We start from the raw sequence: 22,100 nt of genomic DNA, 5'->3' as shown, positions 1-22,100 counted from the left end.
ATACTGTGATAAAATGTTAGTGCACAAAGAAACAGAGTATGCTAATACACTATATGGATAAAAGTATATGGCAGCCTGCCCATTACACCAGCAGAGACTGTAATGATACTGAATTCAAATACACGCATTTTTAGAAGGAGTTGGCCCTCCTTTTACAGCCCTAACAGACTCCACTCTTCTTGGAAGGCTTTCCACAAGATTTTGGAGTGTTTTTGTGGGAATTTGTGCCCATTCATTCTGTAAAGCATTTATGAGGTCAGAAACTGATGTTGGACGAGGAGACCTGGCTCACAATCTCCATTCCAGTTCATCCAAAAGGTGCTTGATGGGGTTGAGGTCAGGGCTTTGTGCAGGTCAGTCAAGTTCTTCCACTCCAAACTCATCCAACCATGTCTTAATAGTCCTTGCTATGTGCACCGGGGTAATGTCATGTTGGAATAGAAACTGTTATCGCAAAGTTGGAAGCATAGCATTGTCCAAAATATCTTAAAACGCTGAAGCCTTAAGATTGGCCTTCATCGAAGATAAGGGGCCCAGCCCAAACCCAGAGAAACAGTCCCATACTATTATCCCTCTTTCACAAAACTTTACAGTCGGCACAATGCAGTCAGGCAGGTAAATGCTCTCCCTGCATCCACCAAACCCAGACTTGTCCATCTGACTGCAGAACAGAGAAGCATGATTTGTCACTCCACACACACACATTCCCACTGGTCCACAGTTCAGTGTGCTTCTAATGCACATCTAATGCAGATTTTGTGCTTATATTAGTGTCAGTGGAAGTGCTGAACTCTTCAGCTATAGAATCAGCAGAGCATTGGTGACTTTAACGCAGCATGCACCTTAGCAGTCATTGACCCTGCTCTGTGATTTTATGTGGTCCTCTGCTACTGAGTTTCTGCTGTTTCTAAATGCTTCCAATTTCTCATATCACTTTCAGTGAAATATCCAGCAGGGATGAAATTTCATGAACTGTCTTCTTACAAAGGTGGCATCCGACACAGCACCACGCTTAAAGTCACTGAGCTCTTCAGAGCGATGCCTTCTGTATCATTAAAATTTGCAAATGGAGACTGCATGGCTAGGTGCTTGATTTTACACACCTGTGGCAACAGGTCTGATTGAAACTCCTGAACTCAATAATTAACTCGTGTGGACAAATACTTTTGTCCATGTAGTGTATGTCTAATGGCACTTGGGCTTTGGTTGAGCAACTTTCTCCACAGTTACTGGAGTAGAGCTAAAATGTAGAGGAAGAGAGCCTTGTTATAGTGAGAACACCAGCTGCAGAAGGCAAACTCTCATGCACTGAAAGCTATCATCAGAGTAAAACTAGAAAGTAAACTGAATGTCTGTAGGCAGTTATTGTGCAGCTCTGAGGGACACTTTGTTCTTTGCCAATTTAAGAAGCAAGGGCTGTGTGAAAACAACAAATTCTATGTCCCACAAAAAAGGAGAGCTAGTCAACTATTACAGAGTCTGACAAAAAATGTGATAAATTACAGTGACATGCTCCACCTTTAACAGATATGACAGATGTGTGATTTCACCATGATGAGATAACAGAAGTCATCACCTTACTCAGATGCCATCCTGCAAAAGGATTCCTCTTCTCATGCCAGATACGAAATTTGGTCAAGGTCCCTAAATCAGGCAGCTCAACCTGTGAGATCACATCAAAATAAAACAAATTATTTTAAAACCTGATTATTTATTAATGTACAATGTCACTGACATTAAAATAGCAACTTACCATAAACCTATCCACCTGTCCTTGTTCAAAGTTGTCTGTCTTGTTGTCCAGTTTGATTTCATCACTCTTGCCCTTGACTCCATAAACCTGGAAGGAGACATCTGCATCAGTTCCTGCACCAGCCAGGTCTGACGTCCAGATCCACAAAGACCAGGGGTGCTCTGAGAGAAACAAAATCATAATGTGTCCTGTTAGATTTATCACTTTGTTGTCTGTTTGTGTTGCTGAGAGGTAAAAGAGGTTATCCACTTCAAACCTGCCCAGAGACTTTAATAAGTGTGGCTAGTTTTCAAATAGCTTATACAGCTGTAGTGATGAGATTAAAGGCTAGTTTGTGAAAGTTTGATTAGTTATACTCCCTCAACATTTGAGCGAAGCACCTGGGTTTGCTTGTTTGCTTATTTAAGATTTATGAAGTAATTGAAAACAATTTACAGTGTTGTTTCAAGGTGTGATATTTACATCCCTGTGATGCTTTACCTTAGATATAAACGTCTAAGAGCTGATCCCCTTCTAGTGCTGGTTAGAGGGTAGTTACAGAGGCCTTACAGATGTGGGACAGGACTGATAGAGGCAGCAGGAGAGTGCGGCAAAATGTGTGTGTAGGTATGACTGTGTGTAACAGAAGCTCCCCCATGCTTGCTTTAACAAAACCAAAACATAAAATGAGTTAACAGATGAAGAAACCAACCGTGGATTCAAAATGAATGTTTTAAGGCGTAATGACAGCGGAGCTGTGGGCTCTGGGGCTGTGAAAACATCTAATGATTGCAGCAAAAAGCTACACTGTGAATCTGTCCGATCATGAAGGGATACGAGGAAAGAATCGAAGATTTATTTCTGGGCTATTATGCATTTATCAAAGGACAGAAGGAAACTGGAGAGAGCAAGAGCGTAAAGAATTTCATGTGAGAAAAGGCGTCACAGGCCAGGTCACCCTCTTTGAGGACAACAGCCTCTGTACATGAGACATGTGGACATACCCACTTGGTGCGCCTTGTACTTTACTCACTTTCTATCTATGTGGACTTACTAAGCTGAGCTAATGCCAAACATTGTGCTCTTTGGGGATAATTTCTTTCATATAAAGAGACACTGGACTCAGACATAATAGGACAAACAACACTCTAAAATACCAAAGGGGACTGCCTGCTGAGTCATTATGCAAATCTCTGGAACAAATGTTGGTGTTCTAAATGGAGTTTTAAACGTTTTTGCTCAATGTTTCAGCAAATTAAAGTGAATGATGCATTTCCTGCTGCTGAGATCCATAATTGTGAAAATTGTACTTACTCTTTTGTCTTTTCTGCCTGAGTGAGACCATCTCATAGAGCTCTCTCTCTATAAGCCCATCTCCCTCCTTCTCATCCAGCCATTTACTGCACGGGAAGGTCTGCTCTATCCCTGTGAAAGGACAGTACACCACCACCTGCAAGAACAATGATCCTTAAGTAGGGATGAGATGAGGGAAATAAACGTGACTTAACAATCATTTTCATTATTTTGATGCACAAATTTGGCCTGACTGTTGATGCTCATTGTTGTAACTTTGCATTTTCTATCAAAGCACTTTATCAATACCTGTACTTGCAGGTGCTATATGAATATCATTATTATATAAGGTTTTTTCCATAACATTATTTCAGTCAGGAACAACCTCATCATACATTTAACCATTTTACTTCAAAATAGATATACAGTTTTACTTGGCAGAGAAGGCTCTGCTCAAAAGACACTCCCTGGGTTAATCAAGGAGCATGCTTTGACTTTCCAGGGAGTGCATGGCTAGAAACCCCCCTATGTATGGATACATTTATGACAATGCGTACTGTATACTATAACACTAGTTCAAAAGCAATTAGCATGAATCGTAATAGGGGTGCAATAGTAATGAGGGTGCAATGAGCCTTATGCTATAAAGGAGGATGCTGGGGTGGAGGAGGTTAAGCCCATATATTTACCCATAATGCAAATGTTTACTGTTCACAGACTGGATTAACAACATTCACATACTAAAAATCTTAAGAATATTTTGTCTTTCAACAACTTTACTGAAGTTATAATTCTACCACAACAACATTTATCTTGGGTTACACCTTAACATTTAACTCCTGGCAAACTTGGTTTTTAATCTCGTAACCTGCCTGGGTTGGTGCGTAACACTTTTACACCAGTGTGTTGTGCTTGGTGGTGTTTGGCCCTTAAAAAGACATGAAACAGCTCTTTAATGTGAGCAATAGTAGCCCACTCCTGTTTTAGTGCTAGTTTCCCTTCCTCCATTCTTTGTTGTTATTTAAAGTGAAGAGCCTTTTGGGGGTCAAACAACCCGGCCTACTATGCTAAGCCAAATGACCCGAATCCCATAGCCCTTTAAGACCTGCGGGAGCACCGGCGCCCCAATGCATTTTTATGCTTAACCACAGGTAGAATCGCCACCAAATGTGATCGAGCAATAACTATTTTTGCATATAAAACTGGAGGAGTAACACTAGCATATCACACATTCAGTGTGTCCCAGAATACTGTTTCCTTCCAGAAATGTCCTTCTTTTGCAGAAATTTAGGAAAAAGAGCACACATCAAAAACAATATACTATAATACAATCCGGGCTGCTGCCTTTCACAGCACTTCCTACTTTACGTGTATGTGCCGACGTATGATGACGTTTTATCTGCATTAAACCTATTGTGTTGTTTCTTGCAGGTCATAAGACTTGTTATTGTTTCAACAAGGTCTTCTGCAAACAAATGGATGCTCAAAAGTATCTGGCACACTTAGAGATTTGATTGCACAACTGTAGTTTATTTTTTATAAACATGTTGTCTTCTTGCAAATTGAGCAGTTTCATTTTATCTTCATTTTTGCCTGCTATGGTAGGACATAAAGTGCTGGAAGATATGGATTTCACATAATGAGTGAAGCTGAAGGTTCGTGGGATAGACATCAGTGAGGAAACACACGTAAAATCAGAGTTTAATGTGCTTATCCATGGCAAGATTGTTTTGAACCAAACTGGACCACTTTGTGGAAACGGACTTTAAACAAGTGGGGTGTGATATTGCTTGTCCAGGCTTTAGATGGAGACCTTTAAATTTCTGCCTGCTGCCATTTCTGTGAGTTTTTAAACTTTATTTTTTTCCTGAATATTCACAACTTTCAGGAAACAAAAGTAGCTAAAGAATTATGAGTGTTCACATTTTTTGCACTTTGAATGCTTTGCATTGTCATAAACAGCTCAAAACACGGTCGTTTTAGTTGCACTTCTCTTAGCAGAAATCACAACTTGCCCCACAAGGGGAGTTCTTCACTGCTGCATGGAGTCATATGCAATTTGCGCACTTGTGTACTCAAAATATGTACTAAAGTATGCAATTTGGGACACACTGTAAAACTTTCATCTGGTTTTACAAACTGGGGGGCTTCCTCGTGAAATTCCAGTCACTTTTTCTGTCCCCATTCCCCCACACTGCCACTTTCCCTCATTTTCCTACTTAAGTTATGGTCAATAAGCAGGTTTTAGGATCTACATGTATATATGCCCAAGTACCTTCTCGCAGAACCACCCAGCACTAACTCCATCGTTGTCATGTCCAACAGTGACTCTGCTGAGTGGACTGAGGAGTGCAGCGATCTCAACATTAAAAATGTCTGTCAGGCCTCGCTCAAACTTTCCTCCCTCCAAAAACACCTGGATCAAATACATTAGAGAACAGTCAAAGGGAATCATGATTCATCTGCTTTAAACAAGATATACACAGAAGAGATTTGGCCCCACTTATCTAAATAGATCTAAATAGATGTTTTCATTTGCAGTCTGTATTGTTTAGATTCTTCTGCACATTTGCTAGCATTTTGTCATAAAGAGTCTGGCCAATACAGGTCATTAAATGTGCATCAATACCCACCATGGTTGAAGAAAAAGCTACACATACTGAGACTCATTTACAGAAAAAAAAAAACAAATTGCCAAACTGCCCACACTGTCTGCTGATTTTGGGTAGTGCATCACAAAAAGTGCCAAAAGACAGGCCATTTAACAAAAATGCAATCATAGCCAAACAAAACCATCTGGGTTGCTGTTATACTAAATAGTCATTCAGTTTTTTTAAATAAGTTTAAGGTCTAAGCACAGGTTATTTACTGCATTTCTTAAATCTAGTATCCTACCTTGCCACTGTTTTTAATCCCTTTCGTGCCGTGCATCACAATGTGGATTTTGGAGTTGGTCCCTGCACCCCGGATGTTTCCTGTCACAACCTGGACGTTGTACACAATGCCTGGTGGGTACAGTTACATGCCAGACTATCAGGGGCTTTGCCAACAGGTCAGTATGGTTCACAGCACAACTACTCCCCCTAACAAGCTGAGCAGCAACCAAATCAATTAGATCCACACATTGTTAGTCTGACCCAAGAGTTAACGATCACACAGCAGGTCTCTGGCAAGCTGCACAGAGAATACATTTCTTTCCTGTCCAGCTGTCCATTTAATATTGTGAAAACAGTAAATGATCTGCTCCTTGGCAGTAGAAATGTCACTGTCTTGACATCCTTAAACAAGTATGTTTTTTAAGACTGAGGGAGCAGATAATTACCTTTGAAATAATTTGGAGAAAAATCAGCCAAATAAAGAAAGTAGCTGTTTTCATTTTTACCTTTAATAAAATGTCCTTAAGAATTAAATTTTTAATTAGTGCAATGTAAAGCAGTGATCACTAAGTAATAAAAACATTTCTTCCTCACCTGTGGGCTGACTGCCTCCTACTAAGATGTCTCTCTGGATTTTTCCATCATCCTCATCCAGGGCAAACCAGCGACTGATTGGAAACTCATACACTATTTTGTTTCCCATATCATCAACGATTACCTGTACAGAAAAAAAAAAGGGAAAAAACAAAGTAAAGTTAAAAGTATCACAAAACCAGAAAACCAGTTGACCTGCAGTATTCCTATGTTGAAATTATACTTGTGTTTTCACTCTATCATCTCAATTATAATAACAAAACTAGAAAAGCACTCAGAGAGCGCAGGCTTCCGCCATTAGCCCTATCTCCCAATAGTGAAGAAGCCTTTAAAAACATTCCTGGATCCAGACGGTGATCCGGATCACTCCCAAAATCTAATTCGCCAATTATTCCCTCCCCGGTGGGCTGGAGACACGGTGAGGCAAAGCACTGGCTTCGCTATGTGTGGACTGTCATGGCGGGAGCACCCATGGTCTCACTGGACAACTGAAGGTCATGGCAGAGGGGGAATATTCCTCTGTTCCTCCCAGCATTGTGAGTATGCTACAATTTGCTGTCTTTCTCTCTGTTACGCTCTGACTCATCTCCTCGACCGGGCATGTGTGTTTCATACTCTATAAACTCCAAAACTCTGAAGAGAAACACACCAAAAAACCATGCTGCTGGGATTGAAGTTACTCATGTCCGCCATCTCCTGGTGTAAAGTGGTAACAGCGCAGACCTCTGCCATTAGCCCTATCTCCTAATAGTAAAGAATCCTTTAAAAAAATTCCTGGATCCAGACAGTGATCTGGATCACCCCCAAAATCGAATCAGTTCTTCCTTATGCCACTTCTGACATTTCCTGAAAATTTCATGAAAATCCGTCCATGACTTCTTGAGTTATTTTCCTAACAAACTAACAAACAAACTAACAAACAAACAAACCCACCCGATCACATAACCTCCTTGGCGGAGGCAATAACTGACACATTTTGGCGAGGCATCATGTCCAAATAGAACTTAGCTGCACTGCCACATCTATGCCCTCAGAACAAAATGCACAGATTTTGGTACACATCTAGACCAACATCTAATGGGTCCTGCCCCATTATCCAGTCCATACAGGTTCTGAAAGGTGTAGGTGCTAAGACGCACTCCTGCCTCACCCCAGAATCAACTGGGAAGCAGGCAGAGATGGAGCCACTGCACCTCACAGCACTCTCTGTACTAGAATAAAGGGCAGACGTCAGCTGATGAGCAAACGTGAATTGTCATGCACATAACTCTCACCCAGTCCCCTGGAGCCCTTGTGTGATAGATTATTATAAAATGATCAAAATACTAACATTCGTGCAGGGGCAGAATTTTGTGCAAACTTTGGCAAGTTTTTGAGCATGTTAAGGCCCCCAAATTAGTGATTCTTTGGGCCAGATATTAATGATAGGTCCTTCTGTTTCAATAATGTTCTCGCGCTGAGGTCAGCCCTCGGGCCCTAATTATATAGGAAAAGTCAGGCTTGACTAATGTAGACATTTTGGAACAAAATACAGCTCTATTGTACATTAAAGAAACTTACATTTTTTCCTGACATATCAGACAGCCAACACGTTGTTTATTAACATATTTTAGCTGCAAGGAAAGAGAAAACTGAAAAAATGTAGCTAAAACTCCATATTTGCTCCTAAACCCTACAAATTTATATGGCTTTAATTAAAATCCTAATTGTGAAAATGCAAAGATCCATTCACAATTATTGTCTCAGCTGATCTTTGGTATAATTCTTTGCTGTAGTCATCAGTAAATCTACAGACTCATCTCTCTGTTTGAGGTAAGGCAATCCCCTAATGGGCAATGGTTTCTCTTTACAAAGAGGGTAGAATGACGGCAGGTGCGCCCTTTGTGTGTACGTGTGAGCTTGTGCATGCATGCGTCTGTTTGAATGAAGTCATCTCGTAGCCTCACACACTGTGTATATTGGTGGAGCAGGGGCACCGGGCTCAAATGAGATGACTGAGAGGAAACAAGAGGATCACATGTCTTAAGTACCTCTGCAGAGGTAAAACTAAATAGGATGAGCTACAGTAAGACTTTAAGACAGAGTTTTGTTTCAAGATAAGGCACTGTAGGACATGTACGTTACACATGATGTAACAAATGAAAGTAACACATCTTATTCTTTTGTAATCTGCCCAAACAACTCAAGAGGCCTTTGTCTTCATAATAGTATTGTGTATTTCAAAACCACGCCTTAAAAAAGCTTTTAAACATCTTCTGTTCTGTCTGTTTTTACCTTGTCTACGAACCACCCCGCTGAAGAGCCTTTGTTATTATGACCGATGGTGATCTTCCTCACTTTGCCCAAGTTCGGTGCCTCGATTGTGAACTTGTCCTCTGAGCCCTTTTCAAAGTTATTCTTGTCATTGTCAAGTCGCCTCTCACCTTCAGCAGCAAAAAAACACATCGTAACGTTAATCAGAATAAATAAAGTCCAAATTAAAGTGAACTGATATCACTACTTTAGAAGTTTAGTTATGTGAGCAGAGATATATTATCTGTAGCAAAATAATTCACCTGTGTCTCCAAACTCTCCAAAGATATTGATGAAGACGTCGGCATCTGTCCCACTGCCTTTTATATCAGCAGTGAAAACAGACACTGCATATTTATTATCTAGAATCAAATCAAATGTGTGAATTAAAATCATTTTCATGGGTTCTAAGTGGGCTGATTCATTACTTGTTTTCTTTAAAAAAAATAAACAAAAATGTTGATTTTTCTTATGTAACACTTTGATTATAAGTGTGCATACATACATTTGGGCATGTCCATGGGATCCATGCTACCCAGCAGGTCTCTGACAAATAGGCCATCTCCCTCCACCTTACTGAGCCAGTTGTTACATGCAAAGTAGAACCTCAGGTGAGGCCTGATCACATCTGTCACCACCACCCTGTCCAAGAACCAGCTGGCGTTCATGCCGGTGTTGTCATGCTCAATCCTGAATCGACACAAGGCAAACAGTTAGATCAATGTGGTGTCATTATTTTTGCAAACACATTTAGTGGAGAAAACACGTCAATAAAACATCTACAAGATAAACACTGTCCAGGCCCCAGGTGATCTGTGCAACACTGAAAAATATCAATCAGTCAGGGATGAAATATTCAGGGCAATCATACCTTATCTTCTTCAAAGGTCCAACGTTGTGAGTTCTGATCCTGAACACATCTGTTTTAGCCCTTTCAAAAGCTGTGCGGCTCCTGAAATCCAAAACATGTCAAAATTTTCATTTTACCTATTAAGGATAAAAATGAATTCAAAAGATTCAAAAGAGAAGTGTCACTACACAATGGCACTTAAAAGCATTTTGCCCAAATCATGCAAAAATGCAATGCAAATTAACAACATAATCACAGCTCACTCTATTCCCTTAGGAATCATGCACTCTACATTACTACAACCATTTGATTATAAAACAAATACCTCTTTTCAGTGCTGTTAGAGAGGAGAAAAAGCACAGTCTTACTTCAATCATAAAATCAAATATGTGGTTTAAGACTGAAAGTCTTAAAGAAGGCTTTTGCTAAGACAGTGTGATGACCAGTTTTGATCTCTGCCTGTTAATTTTCTAAAATTTTTAAAGTTCATAACAACTACAGTGACCAAACAGTATGTAATTGAAATAACCTTCAGAGGACTTACTTGCTAGCCAAGTGAACTTTGGGAGTGATGCCATATTCTCCAAACAAAGTCACAAACACGTTGGCATCAGTTCCTGCTCCTCTCTCATCACCAGTGATGGTCACAACCTCATACACTGCAGGATTGAATGGAAGTGTTTTTAAAAAGCAGATGGAAAAATGATTAGATCATAAAGTACACTACGAATGGCATGAGGGTAAACTATTGTGGTAAACATGTTAAAGTATATGCCTTTCTCTGTAATTGTTTTTGTACTTCAGTCCTTATGAACATTTGATTTTAGTTCTCTAACACAACCAGGAATCATCAAAAGTCTTATCAAGCCGAGTAATTTCAACAGAGCTTCTAACATGAGTTGAATCAAGATTTATTAATTAAACCGAGGCTGAGAAATCAATGAGTTATGCCTTTTGTTGTGTCAATAATTAACAGGGTTTTTTTTTAAGTTTCATTAAACAAGTGCAAAATAAAAAGTCAGTTGAAGGCACAGTATGACTTTGCTGTTGCTAAAACATTTAAAGCAATATGGCATCACAGACATTGCTGTCTTAACAGTAGCCTACATCATGTATGCACAGCCTTCAGTGACATTAGCAGAATTCATGTTCACTGTATTTAAATTGTTCATGTTATATTTAGTCCATTCTATTTTTATCATTTCATTCAAATGAAAAGCTGTAAAGCCAACATAAACAGTTTGCAGCAAAGCTTCCCCACCCACTGATTTTAAAAGTTAACTTTATGAGCTGCCTGGAATAGTTAAACACATCCTTGAATACTATTCCTTTATTTTTAGCATTGTTGTTGACATTTGGGATAATGTTAATGCAAAAAAATACCATGCAACATAGACCATATCATTTTACAATGTACTATTCACAATTCAATAACTTCCTATGATTCAATCCTATTTATTATAGTAAATCCTCCTATAACTCATCTCCTGTTTGATAGCCCTACACATAACACTGTGAGGAGGTAAACTCTTATTAATCTCTTATCCACCCCTAAAGTAGTAATCTAAAAGATTTAATATTTTGTTCTTTGGTTTTGACAACTCTGACGCTGAAAATAAGAAACTGAAGGTGTGATCTGGGGCTTGATGATAATAAAGACACTAATAATGTTTTTGTTAAACACCATATAAGACATAAAGGTAGTCTCATTGAAGTTCACTCATTGGTTTCTGAAAGGGAGTTCTGAAGCCCAATGTTGGCAGATGCTGTACTGGAAATGATGACTCAGATGTGGCCACACATCAGTCAATAAACCATGCCTCTACTTGTGAAAATTTATTGATACTTACTAGCTTTAATATAACCAGATGGGATGTATAACAAAAAAGAAGCCTTAATTCAGTGTGTATAAATAAAGAAATGGGCTATTTGGGGCACTGGTAGTCTAATCACTATGCTTGCATGACACAAATACAGAAGTAAAGTTTTTGAGCATGAAAGCTCAAAAAAACCTTCATAAAACAGAACAGACCACCAATACAATAAACAGCTATTCAGACTAAAAATACTATTGACCCAGGCATGGTGTTTATTTCTACTGTAAATAAAGGTATTTTAACATGGGTTTTGAGGGACTTCCTGGTCTTATGGAGTGAGCTTCAAGTGGACACCAAATGTACTGTAAGTTTTTGTACTTTCAAATTGCTTAATTTGTCAACGCCGAAAGTTGCCACGGGTTTTTGCCGATACCCTTGCAAAGTTGGTGGATTGGCTGGATCCATGTTTGTCATCAGGCAGATCCATCTTGCAAAGTTCCAGTCAAGATTGATTGTGCCCAGTCTGAGAACAGACAGACCAATCAGCACCATTTGAGAAGAATGAGGCTGCAGGCTTGCACTGCAAGTCAGTGGATATACTGTGGCGCCCAGTGTACAGTTATTTTGGATGTAACTATAGTACAGAGACACTTTTTACCAGACAGCATTTCTTTATTGCAAGAAGAGCAACTGACCACACTAAAAGCTTTTCTAAAGAAGAGAAGTTGTTTAGACCAGCGGCGGCATGAGTTGGCGGTGGTTACATGAGGGGTTTATAGTTATACTGCAAGCTGATATACACTGGCTGCCAGTGAAGCTATTAGCTTGGGTGTATACAGCAGCTGTTTTGACAGAAATGGACAAAATGTGTTTGTTTAGTTCTGCTCAAGGTTCTTGCCCATTAAAGGGAAAGTTTTCCTTGCCAATGTTACATTGCTAAATGCTGCTGAGTGCTGAGCTCATGGTGATAAATGTTGGGTCTTTATAATAATCCATCAAAGAGTAAAATCTAGACCTGTCCTCTTTATTAAGTGTATTGAGCTAACTTTGCTTATGAATTGGCACTATACAAATAACAGCTGACTGATTTAGAGAAGAGCAAAAAATTGCACTGAAACCTTTTCTCTGTGGAAAAAAAAAGTTTTTTGCCTCTGTTCTCCTGCTTGCTTCAGCATTCACTGTTTGATGAAAAAATAAATTACAGTTTCCACCACCTCTTTCTTGATGCACTCATGCTGGTTGTTTTACTTTAGACATTTCGCTGTATAATCTCTGCTAAACACCCAGTTCCCAACAATAAAATAATGATTTTTTTTTTAAAGATTTATTTTGGGCATTTTTGTGCCTTTTTTTGACAGAGGAGGACAGTGGATAGAGTCGGAGGCAGGGATGAGGATGGGGGAAGCCTCAGGCCGGATTCGAGCCCGGGCCGTCCACGTACATGGGGTGCGCACCTTAACCACTCGGCTACCTGTGCCCCAAATAATGAATATTTAACAGTTATTTTTAAAACATCAATGCAATCTCTTTACATTGAAAACAAAACTGATTTTTGAGGAATACTGCAAAATCTAAGGGAAGAGTATATGTTATTATTTTAGTTACACAAAATTAAAACTAACAATATAAGGTTTGATATGCTTTGATTTCACATTGTTGTGTTTAAAATAAGGTTAATGTTCTGTAAGGCTTCACTCTTGGATTTTTACTCCAACATTGAGGGCCAAAGGAGAACTTTAGAGGACTCAGAGGCACTTATTAGGATGTGAAGCTATCCTTTGCAAACGTACAGTAGGTGAGTGGCAGGTGTCATATAGCTGTAGTCTAAGATAACATATGCACGATACATGGATACTACTTCAGCCAGTGTTACGTTACATGAACATAAACCAAATGCTTGAGCCACTCAGAATCACGTAACTGCAATCAAGGATTCATGTCTCTAGAAGTCATGTCTCTTGCATTCGTGAATTACAGCCTCTTCTGTCTCTATAAGTTATCATGACAAAAGTTAATTCAAAAGTTTGAGATTACCTTTCTTTTTGTGGTACTCATCCTCATAGTTCTCCACCTTATCTGGCTCGTAGGTGCGAAGTTCATTCTCATAGATTTCAACATAGTTTTCAACCTTCTTCTTCTTCCCTTTTGTCTTCTTGTTGTCCTCATCACTGTCTCCCTTATCTGAGCCTTTTTTCTTCTTTTCTTTCTTTTTCTTCTTCCCTTCCTCTTCATCCCCAGCTGCCTGTTCTTCCTCCTTCTCTGAGTCCTTCTTGGATTTTTTGTCTTCATCTTTGGACTTTTTATTTTTTGACCCCATCTTTTCTGTGGCCGAGGACTTTTTTAATCCTTTCTTTGTAGTCTCAATCACATCAGGGAGTTTGTCTCCTCTCTTTTTACTCCAGGAGTCATTGTTGTTGTCCTCATTATCTGAGCTTTGGGACTTGTTGCTCACCTCATCCTCGCTTTCCTCTGTGGCTTTCTTCTTCTTCTTTTTGACCTTTTCTTTATCCTTCCCTTTGTTCTTGGTGTTCCTCACATCAGGCCCCGATGTGTCAGAATTGTATCCGTCTTCATCGCTGTCTTTAGACTTCTTCTTCTTCTTCAATCTTCTAGCATCCTCTGACTCACTCACCTGCTTACCCTTCTTCTTAGGCTTAGGTTCCTGATCCTCTGAGTCGTCGTCATCTACATCTTTGGTTTCCTCCTCTGCACTCGGTCTTGTTTTTTTCTTTTTTGTGGGCATCTTTAATTTATTTACTACCTTGTAACTGTAACCGATTCCTGCTGGTTCCTGTGAAACTTGATTAAACTGACCCAGGACTGCCCAGGAGTGACTAGCTGGCAGGACAGGTCCGAGTCAGAGACCTCACAGACTGCTGTTTGGCAGACGGCTGGGGAAGCCCCTCTCTGCAGGTTATCCTGACCTAGAACAGAAGCAGATGCTCTGACCTCATTTAAAATGATAATCAGCCCAGAGTAACCTGACCACAGGTAGAAACCCCCTAACATGGAGATCCTTAAATAAACTCAAACAGTGTTGCTCCTTTTTCAGCAGCGAATTACAAAGTCATTTTTACAGTTTTTATATTTTTGAGGATCTACAGGTGCATCTCAACAAATTACAACATCATGTCATGTCAGTTTCTGATGTGATTATCTTCAGAAAAATACATTTACATGTTTTCTTGAGTTATCTCATACAAAGGGAAATGTTTCAAGACTTACAGTGTTTGTTTTAATCTTGACGATTACAGCTTACAGCTCACAAAAACATCCACAATTTCAAAATGGTAGAATATTGTGGAAAGACTGATTTGCAAAGGTTTCCTGCACCTTCATTCTCTCTCTCTCTGGTTCAGTACACACAACTTCAATCATGGAGAAGACTGCTGGCTTGACTTGTCCAGAGGACTATCATTGTTACCTTCCCCAGAAGGTCACTGCTGAAAGGGCAGGCTGTTCTCAGAGGCTATTTCAAAGCATTTTCACGTTAAGTTGGCTGGACGGGAAAGATGCACAGTCAACAGGGATGAACTCAGCCTTCAGAGGACTTTCAAACGAAGCAGATTCAGAATTTAGGGGATCTTCACAAGGGGGGCTGATGCTGGAGTCAGTGTAATAAGAGCCATGACACAGATGTGTCCAGGAAATGAGCTACAAGTGTCGTGTTCTTAGTGTCGAGCCACTCCTGAACCACAGACATTGTAAGTGTCTGACCCGGGCTAAGGAGAGAAAAACTCTACCATTGCTCAGTGATCCACAGTCCTGTTTCCAGATGAAACTAAATTTTGATATCATTTGGAAATCAAGATCCCAGAGTCTGGAGGAAGATCAGAGAGGCACAGAATCCAAGGTGCTTGAAGTCCAGTATTTTCAGTTTCCACGGTAATGGTTTGAGGTGCCATGTCATCTGCTGCTGTTGGTCCTCTGTGCTTTCTCCAGAATCAGCGATGTCAACCATCATCCTGGAGATTTTAGAACACTTCATGCTTTCATATGCTGAGAAATGTATGGAGATTTTGATATAGTTTTCCAGCAGGTCTTAGCACCTGCCCACAGTGAAGCCAAAACTACAGGAAACTGGTTTGACCTTGGTATCCTGTGATTGATTGGCCAGCAAACTTGCCTGACCTGAACCCCATAGAGAATCTCTGGGGAAATGTAAAGAGGAAGATGAGAGATACCAGACTCAACAATATGGATGAGCTGAAGGCTGCTTTAAAACCAAGCTGCTCTTCATAAAACCCTTGCAGTGCCACAGTCTGACTGGCTCCATACCACATGGCAAAGGTGCAGTAATTTGTGTAAAAGGATCTCAAACTAACTACTGAGTTCATATAGAGGAATAATTTTCCAGATGGTCTGTTTAGGTGGATTCTAAACATTCTAATTTTCTGAGATGCACCTGTACATTTACTGGTGAGTTGTTAGTTGAAGGATAATACACTGAATAAAAAATAAACATGTAAATAAAATGTCTCAATTTAGACTTTTGCAACTAGTTTTCAAGATTATACTTTGCTTAGACTTAACATATTTTACTCACAGTTTGTTTTGACTTTGCTGGTAGGCTTAATCAGGAATTTATCAACTCACCTTGAATTTCCAACATTTTTGCGGGTCTCTGATGCTCGACTGTTAGCTTACATGTTCAGCTAGCAGCTAACACACACACCTGTGTTACAACTTGCTCGCTAGTTAGCACTTCACATTTACTCGGTTATTTTGTCTCGTAACCTGTGAGCGGTTTTAAGAGGAAATCCCCAACTTTAAGGGCATATTAGCGAACTCACTACAGAGTAGTATCCTGAAATATGCATTTTCCATCTATCCATCCATCCATCTTCTTCTGCTTATCCGAGCCTCATGGGTGCAGGCCCAGCCACCAGGCGCTCGCCATCGAGCCCCAATCCCAGGCCTGGCTCCAGGAGGGGGCCCCGGTGACCCACGTCCGGGCAAGGGAGATCTAGTACCTTCCTGCCGTTCTGCCATATATGGTCTATGAGCTGCACTTCGTCTGGTCCCTCACCCAGGACCTGTTTGCCTTGGGAGACCCTACCAGGGGCATGAAGCCCCCGACAACATAGCTCCCAGGATCACTGGGACACACAAACCCCTCCACCACGTTAAGGTGGCAGCTCAGGGAGGGGAAATATGCATTTTGTTGCCTTAAATTAAACCAAATAGGTCACGTTTCACATGATCCTGGGTGTGTGGTGTCTCTGCTGTTTGGTCTAATGCTTCACAGCTCAGGAAGTCCAGGTGAGCTTGAATTAACACTGGATTTTTGCTGTTTTTCTTCTGAACATGAATAAGATGTAAATCACAGAATTACATTCAATATCGAGCCAGTTCTCTGAAAAAGCCCTCTAAATGTTTTTTATTATGATTATTATTTTTTTTCCATCTCTCTCCTCTGAGTGAGCTGAAAATGTAAGGGCTGGGCTGAGTTTGACAGTAGAGCAGTAAAGTTCTGACTGGTATGATTGATATTAAATAGGTGTTAAACCTCTTTGGCACACATTCAGTGCACTACACTGACCTCTAGCGGCCATGCTGTGAGCCTTTAGGCCTGTAACTTCTGCTTCTTCATAATGTTGGATGTGTCTCGAAGAAGGCCTTTTCACATTAAAATATCTCAAAAAACTATTAATGTCACACCACAAAAGTGGTAGCCCTACGTAGACGCATGAGTAATCTTAGAGTTTCTCTGTCAAAATGGACCACAATGTCACAAAGCTATTGCAACACATAAAATTTATCTTATGATTAATCCTCTTATTTTAGTATTTTAACCCCACAGCACTTCCTTGTCAAAATTTTACCTATTTTAACAAGAAAGGGTTAAGAATGCATTTTTTTCTTTAAAGGTCTACTGGCTGTAAATTCTTGCCATCATCATTTTCTATCTGCAAAAGCCTCACTACCATGCATGAGTTATTTTGCTTTGTGTGTTGTGCTGCTTTACTTTAGATGTATCCATAAAAAGTGGGACTTCAGTATGGCAACATTATTTCAATAGGTATTTATTTTATTTCATTTTATTTTACTGCCAAATGAACAAATAAAAGAAAAAATACAGAGTAAAACAAGAAATACCTTGACCATGACCTAGAAGTCATATACTAACTAAAGATATCTGCAGAAGTAGCCAAAGAAACCCCTATTTTTTTTTTTAAGTGGTTCTCCTAAGTGAAAAAAATGAACACACAGATGAAAATCCATATTTTTACAATACAATTAATCAGAAACAGTGTAGAAACAAAATAATCATGCCAGAGGATAATTATGATGTTGTGCTTAACATAAAAAAGTTTGTTTCTCAAATGAATTTAAGTTGGTGCAGTTTCTAATGTGTATCGATAATTAAGGTGTTGAAATTGAATGAAAAATTATGCAAAAGTTGTCCTGAAAAGAAAGATTATGTTCTGACCGTGTATTATAATGCTTTATTTGGGAATTGAATTGAAATGCATGTTGAAAACAGAACAGATTAGAAAACACACAAGCAAATCTGAATATTTCAGATATTGGGGGGATTTGTAGAAACTGGAACAAAGGAGTTGAACTACTGCCTTAAAAGAATGTGATCATTTTGATGAATCATTTTTGCAAAGAAGAAAATACAGTAGAGGTTGAAAGTTCTCTCCCAAACAGTGCTGCAGTATGAGATGTATGGATAGATCACTGTGTAGTATAACTTAAGAAAGATTTTTCAGGACTAAAGATGCCTTATGCTTCCATTTTTTTCTGTTTTGTTATAAATAACTGTAATATTATTTTTCCAGGTAGGATTTGCTTCTGTTAGAATTAGAATAGAATTAGAAATGTCTTTTCCTTGAACCGGGCGTCACCTCTACTTAATCCTGTGTCCATCTCTGAGATCAGTCTTTGAACATCGTTACCAGATAGAAAAATATTAGAATCATCAGCAAATAAGATGAAAAAAATAATGTATACATCAGCTTTTCTCATGTCCACTGGCATCACCAGGGGTGCTTCCAAAATGCTTAAAATTCAACCAGGAGTTACCATGAATATGCCAGTGATTATCTATGCCGGCATATGATCAAAATGGTCTTTTCTTTAAGTCATGTCAGAATCTTGATCGGCAAATGAATCGGCTGATGTCAGTCAGCGCTGGTAAGAATCAAGTTTGTCTTCGTTTTTGATCATTTTTTATTTTTTTAATGTTTGGCAGGTGGGCCAAAATATGCCAAAATGTGTTTTTACATACAGATTTCATAAAAAATATAGACATTTTGATGGTTTTAAGAAAGTGCTTTAAATGTTTATCTTGTGAATTATCTCACTACATGCATCCCTCGGCAGTCATGGCGTGTAGAATGTTGTTTGTTTTTATTGATGTATTTTGTCTGGGGTGACTTGAGAATTTCTAAAATATTAAAGGGTGCCTTTACAGAAAAAAGAGCTGGCAAAAACTGATATATTTATCACTGATGTAAATAAGAAAAAGTCCCAAATTGAGCCTTGTGGTTCCCCATAAGAGATCGTCTTGTAATTATATCAGATATTATTCCAAGACACTAATTGTTTTCTTGCACATGCAAGTGCCACATATGACCAAAAATATCTAAAAGTTAGGACATTGTGTAAATTGTATGATAAAACTGAGTGTGATTGTGTGAAAAACCATTGAAAACTCATTTTAAAACTCATTTTAACTTGAAGTGGTGCAAACACAACATCTCAAATGTTGAAACTGAGATATTTCACTGCTTTTTATTTGAAAAATATTGTCCCAACTTCAAGGGCTCTGGGCCCCATAGTACCTATCTGCAGATACACCCTTCTCGATTGAGGTGGTGAAATACTTTCAAGAAGACCTTCATGTGTGACCTCCCTTTTGGCCAGCAGAGGGAGACACCTTCATGCACATTCGGATTCAAAGTGCATTGGCATTTGCAGCGTTGCATTACTTTAACAGACAGTGCATGCAGTTGCATCTTTAACCAGATTTCTTCTTGGGTTTTGCATATTTAATGGAAACCCCTGTATACCAATACTCTCGAACAGCTGAAACACAGTACCTGACATGGAGAGAGCACAGTGCATCATACTGATCTTTTGACATACAAGCTGAATATAAATTTCTCTAAAAAGTTGTAATTTTTATGAGCATGTGATACCTGTATTTTTGCATGCACAGTGAATAAAAGCCACAAAAAGTGATGAGTCACTGAATATTCCATTTTACATGCATAAAAGATCTGTGAAAATATGGAAATAATGGGAACTTTCTAGTACAAAATAAGACTCCATCCTATGTACATTTCTGTTGAAGCAAGTGTTAATGTCCTCACTTTAGACTATTAATGTTTCCCTTGACTGTACAGTGGACATTTAGCCTGGCATGATGCTTTTGGCCACAATGAATTCCTATGAGCTTTTTCTTGCTTGTCCTCATTTTCCTCATTCTGCCTTTCCCTCCTCCCTCTCAGTCTGCCTCCCTCTGCAGGGCTACAGTACCAACGATTCATCCAAAAAGCAAAGCTTAATTCTCAGAGAACTACTCTGATTTAACTGCCAATGTTTGCACCTGCAAATAGTTATGTTGTAACTTAAAACCACAGTCTGATTTAAAAGCCAAACAATATGATGTGTGTAAGAGTCTTTCAGTTTAAGGTGATTGCATGTGTCAAATTCTGTTTTTCACATAAAGCCTTGTTCATTCCTACTGCTCGGGGATGCAGTTGTAATTTACCAGAGAACATGATCCTTTTCCACTGTTTTTGCAGACAGAATGATATCCATGGTGTTGATGAAAATGGATCACCGTGTCATTTTGGGAAACAGCTGTTATATAATATGACAGGAACTGTAAAAGTAAGTAGAAAAATAAGCTCCAGATAATATTTTTTTGGGCTGAAAAGATGTGCACTGCCTTCTCCACAAGCTTTTTTGTGGGCTGCGCTAGAGATCAGGTAAAGGATAAGATACATATCAGTGACGTGTGCAGGAAAAGGAGCTCTACAAGTTCTGTCGAGTCTTTCAAGATGTTTATCCAAAAACCAGCAGATTTTAAACTTTTTTTTTTAGATTCATAGCAAAGGAAGCCTTTTAGACTACAGAGGAGGAGATAGGATGTCAGGGGAGTGCACGTCCATAGGGGCTTCAGATAGAGGACTTCAGACGCAGCATTTATCTGTATTGTCTTTGAAACAGATTGAGAAGGTTTTAATCCCAAAGCTCATGTCAGCTTTGAGCTGGTTATCAGTGTAGACTGATATCACTTGAACTTTATTTGTCCTTTCCTCTGTAGTTCACTAGAATTGACTTCAACACCCCTGCACTCCTGGAAATTTAAAAAAATTTCAGGACAGCCTGCCACCGAAATGTTCTCGAGTTGCTCCTTCACACATGCTCCTCAAGGTGGGAAATTGTTCATGTTGAACAGGATTCCCCTTGGATGTTTTGCCCTTGTATTCCTTTTCTAAATCAATCGTGGACAATATAATTAGGTTTTTTTGACAAGAAAAAAACAAAAAGCCCTCTGAGTCTCAAAGTGAAACCCATTTTCCACAAAGTAATGCCAATTAAACTAAAATATGCAAGTTAAAATATGTGCCTGCATAAATGTTCAGCCCCTTTAAAGTATCTGACTTAATTCAAAAGGTGTCCAGTTAATTGCTGCTAGTAGTCTCACCATTAGTGAAATGGGGATCACCTGAGTGCAGTGAATGTGTCTCAAGTGACTGTAGTAAAAAGACACCTGTGTCTGTACGGTCCAAATCGAATCTAATTTATTTATATAGCACATTTAAAAACAGCAGCAGCTGACCAAAGAGGAGATTAAAGAAAAAATACAGAAAAATATGGACAATCACAGAAGAGAGAAAAAGTACATCCACAAACATACATAGGAAGAAAAACAAATACAGATATGTATATAAACATGCACAACATCCACATAGGCATATTAACCAGTCACTGGTTATCAGTATTTCTGGCTACCATTACACCATGAACAGAAAAGAACACAGTGCAAACAACACAGAGAAACAGTTATTGAAAAGTATAAGTCAGGGGATGATACACAAACAAATTCCAAGGCACATCCCCTGGAGTTCAGTTAAATCTGTCATCAAAAACTGGAAGGAATATGGCACATGTGTGAATCTGCCTAGATCAGGCCATCCTCCCAAACTGAGAGAGCGTGCAAGAAGGAGACTCGTGCAGCCTGACAGAGGATGGTTTTGCAAAGAATGGAGTAAATTGCAGTGTCCAGATGTGTAAGCTTGATTGAGACCTATCCACACAGACTCTTTGCTGTGATTGCAGCCTAAACTGTATCTACCTAATACTGATATGAAGGAGGAGAATATTTATGCAGGCACGTATTTACATAACATTTTTTTATTTAATTTAAAATATTTTTCAGAATCTGTTAAAGGGTAAAATCTCAACAAAGGGGATTAAAACTTCTTAAAAGCATTGTATATGATAGTGTTGTACTTAAGACCACACTATCTGAGACCATGACAAGACCAAGACTCAGGGTGAATCCCATTTCTACTCTTTAGCCCTTATCTTAGCCCCACCCCTTGGTTTTGCGCGTTCACGTCAGGTGAGGTGTCTCAATTCTCTTTTGAATCGAGGGCTAGGGCTAAGGGCCAAGGGCTACA

The 22,100-nt window shown here is 39.2% G+C and overlaps 1 protein-coding gene across 3 annotated transcripts in view; it reads right to left on the bottom strand.

Annotated features, from left to right (window-relative positions):
- The window catches only part of loxhd1b (lipoxygenase homology PLAT domains 1b), a 48,067-nt gene extending 31,712 nt beyond the window's left edge, over positions 1-16,355 (bottom strand). For 2 of the 3 annotated variants that reach the window (XM_041788393.1, XM_041788395.1), the window contains exons 1-14: positions 16,051-16,355; positions 13,489-14,378; positions 10,182-10,296; positions 9,963-9,974; positions 9,659-9,739; positions 9,293-9,477; positions 9,051-9,149; positions 8,770-8,918; positions 6,496-6,619; positions 5,921-6,030; positions 5,301-5,441; positions 3,047-3,182; positions 1,754-1,914; positions 1,577-1,663 (exon numbers count right to left, since the gene is read on the bottom strand). In XM_041788393.1, the coding sequence (XP_041644327.1) occupies positions 1,577-1,663; positions 1,754-1,914; positions 3,047-3,182; positions 5,301-5,441; positions 5,921-6,030; positions 6,496-6,619; positions 8,770-8,918; positions 9,051-9,149; positions 9,293-9,477; positions 9,659-9,739; positions 9,963-9,974; positions 10,182-10,296; positions 13,489-14,197 (2,109 nt within the window). In that variant the 5' untranslated portion in view covers positions 14,198-14,378; positions 16,051-16,355. The remainder of the gene's footprint in view (positions 1-1,576; positions 1,664-1,753; positions 1,915-3,046; positions 3,183-5,300; positions 5,442-5,920; positions 6,031-6,495; positions 6,620-8,769; positions 8,919-9,050; positions 9,150-9,292; positions 9,478-9,658; positions 9,740-9,962; positions 9,975-10,181; positions 10,297-13,488; positions 14,379-16,050) is intronic. The other variant, XM_041788394.1, reaches the window with a different exon arrangement.
- Positions 16,356-22,100: the final 5,745 nt, after the last annotated feature.

Source organism: Cheilinus undulatus, linkage group 5 (genome assembly GCF_018320785.1).
Source record: "Cheilinus undulatus linkage group 5, ASM1832078v1, whole genome shotgun sequence".
Taxonomy (NCBI): Eukaryota; Metazoa; Chordata; class Actinopteri; order Labriformes; family Labridae; genus Cheilinus; species Cheilinus undulatus.
This window is presented reverse-complemented; position numbering and strand designations above follow the sequence as displayed.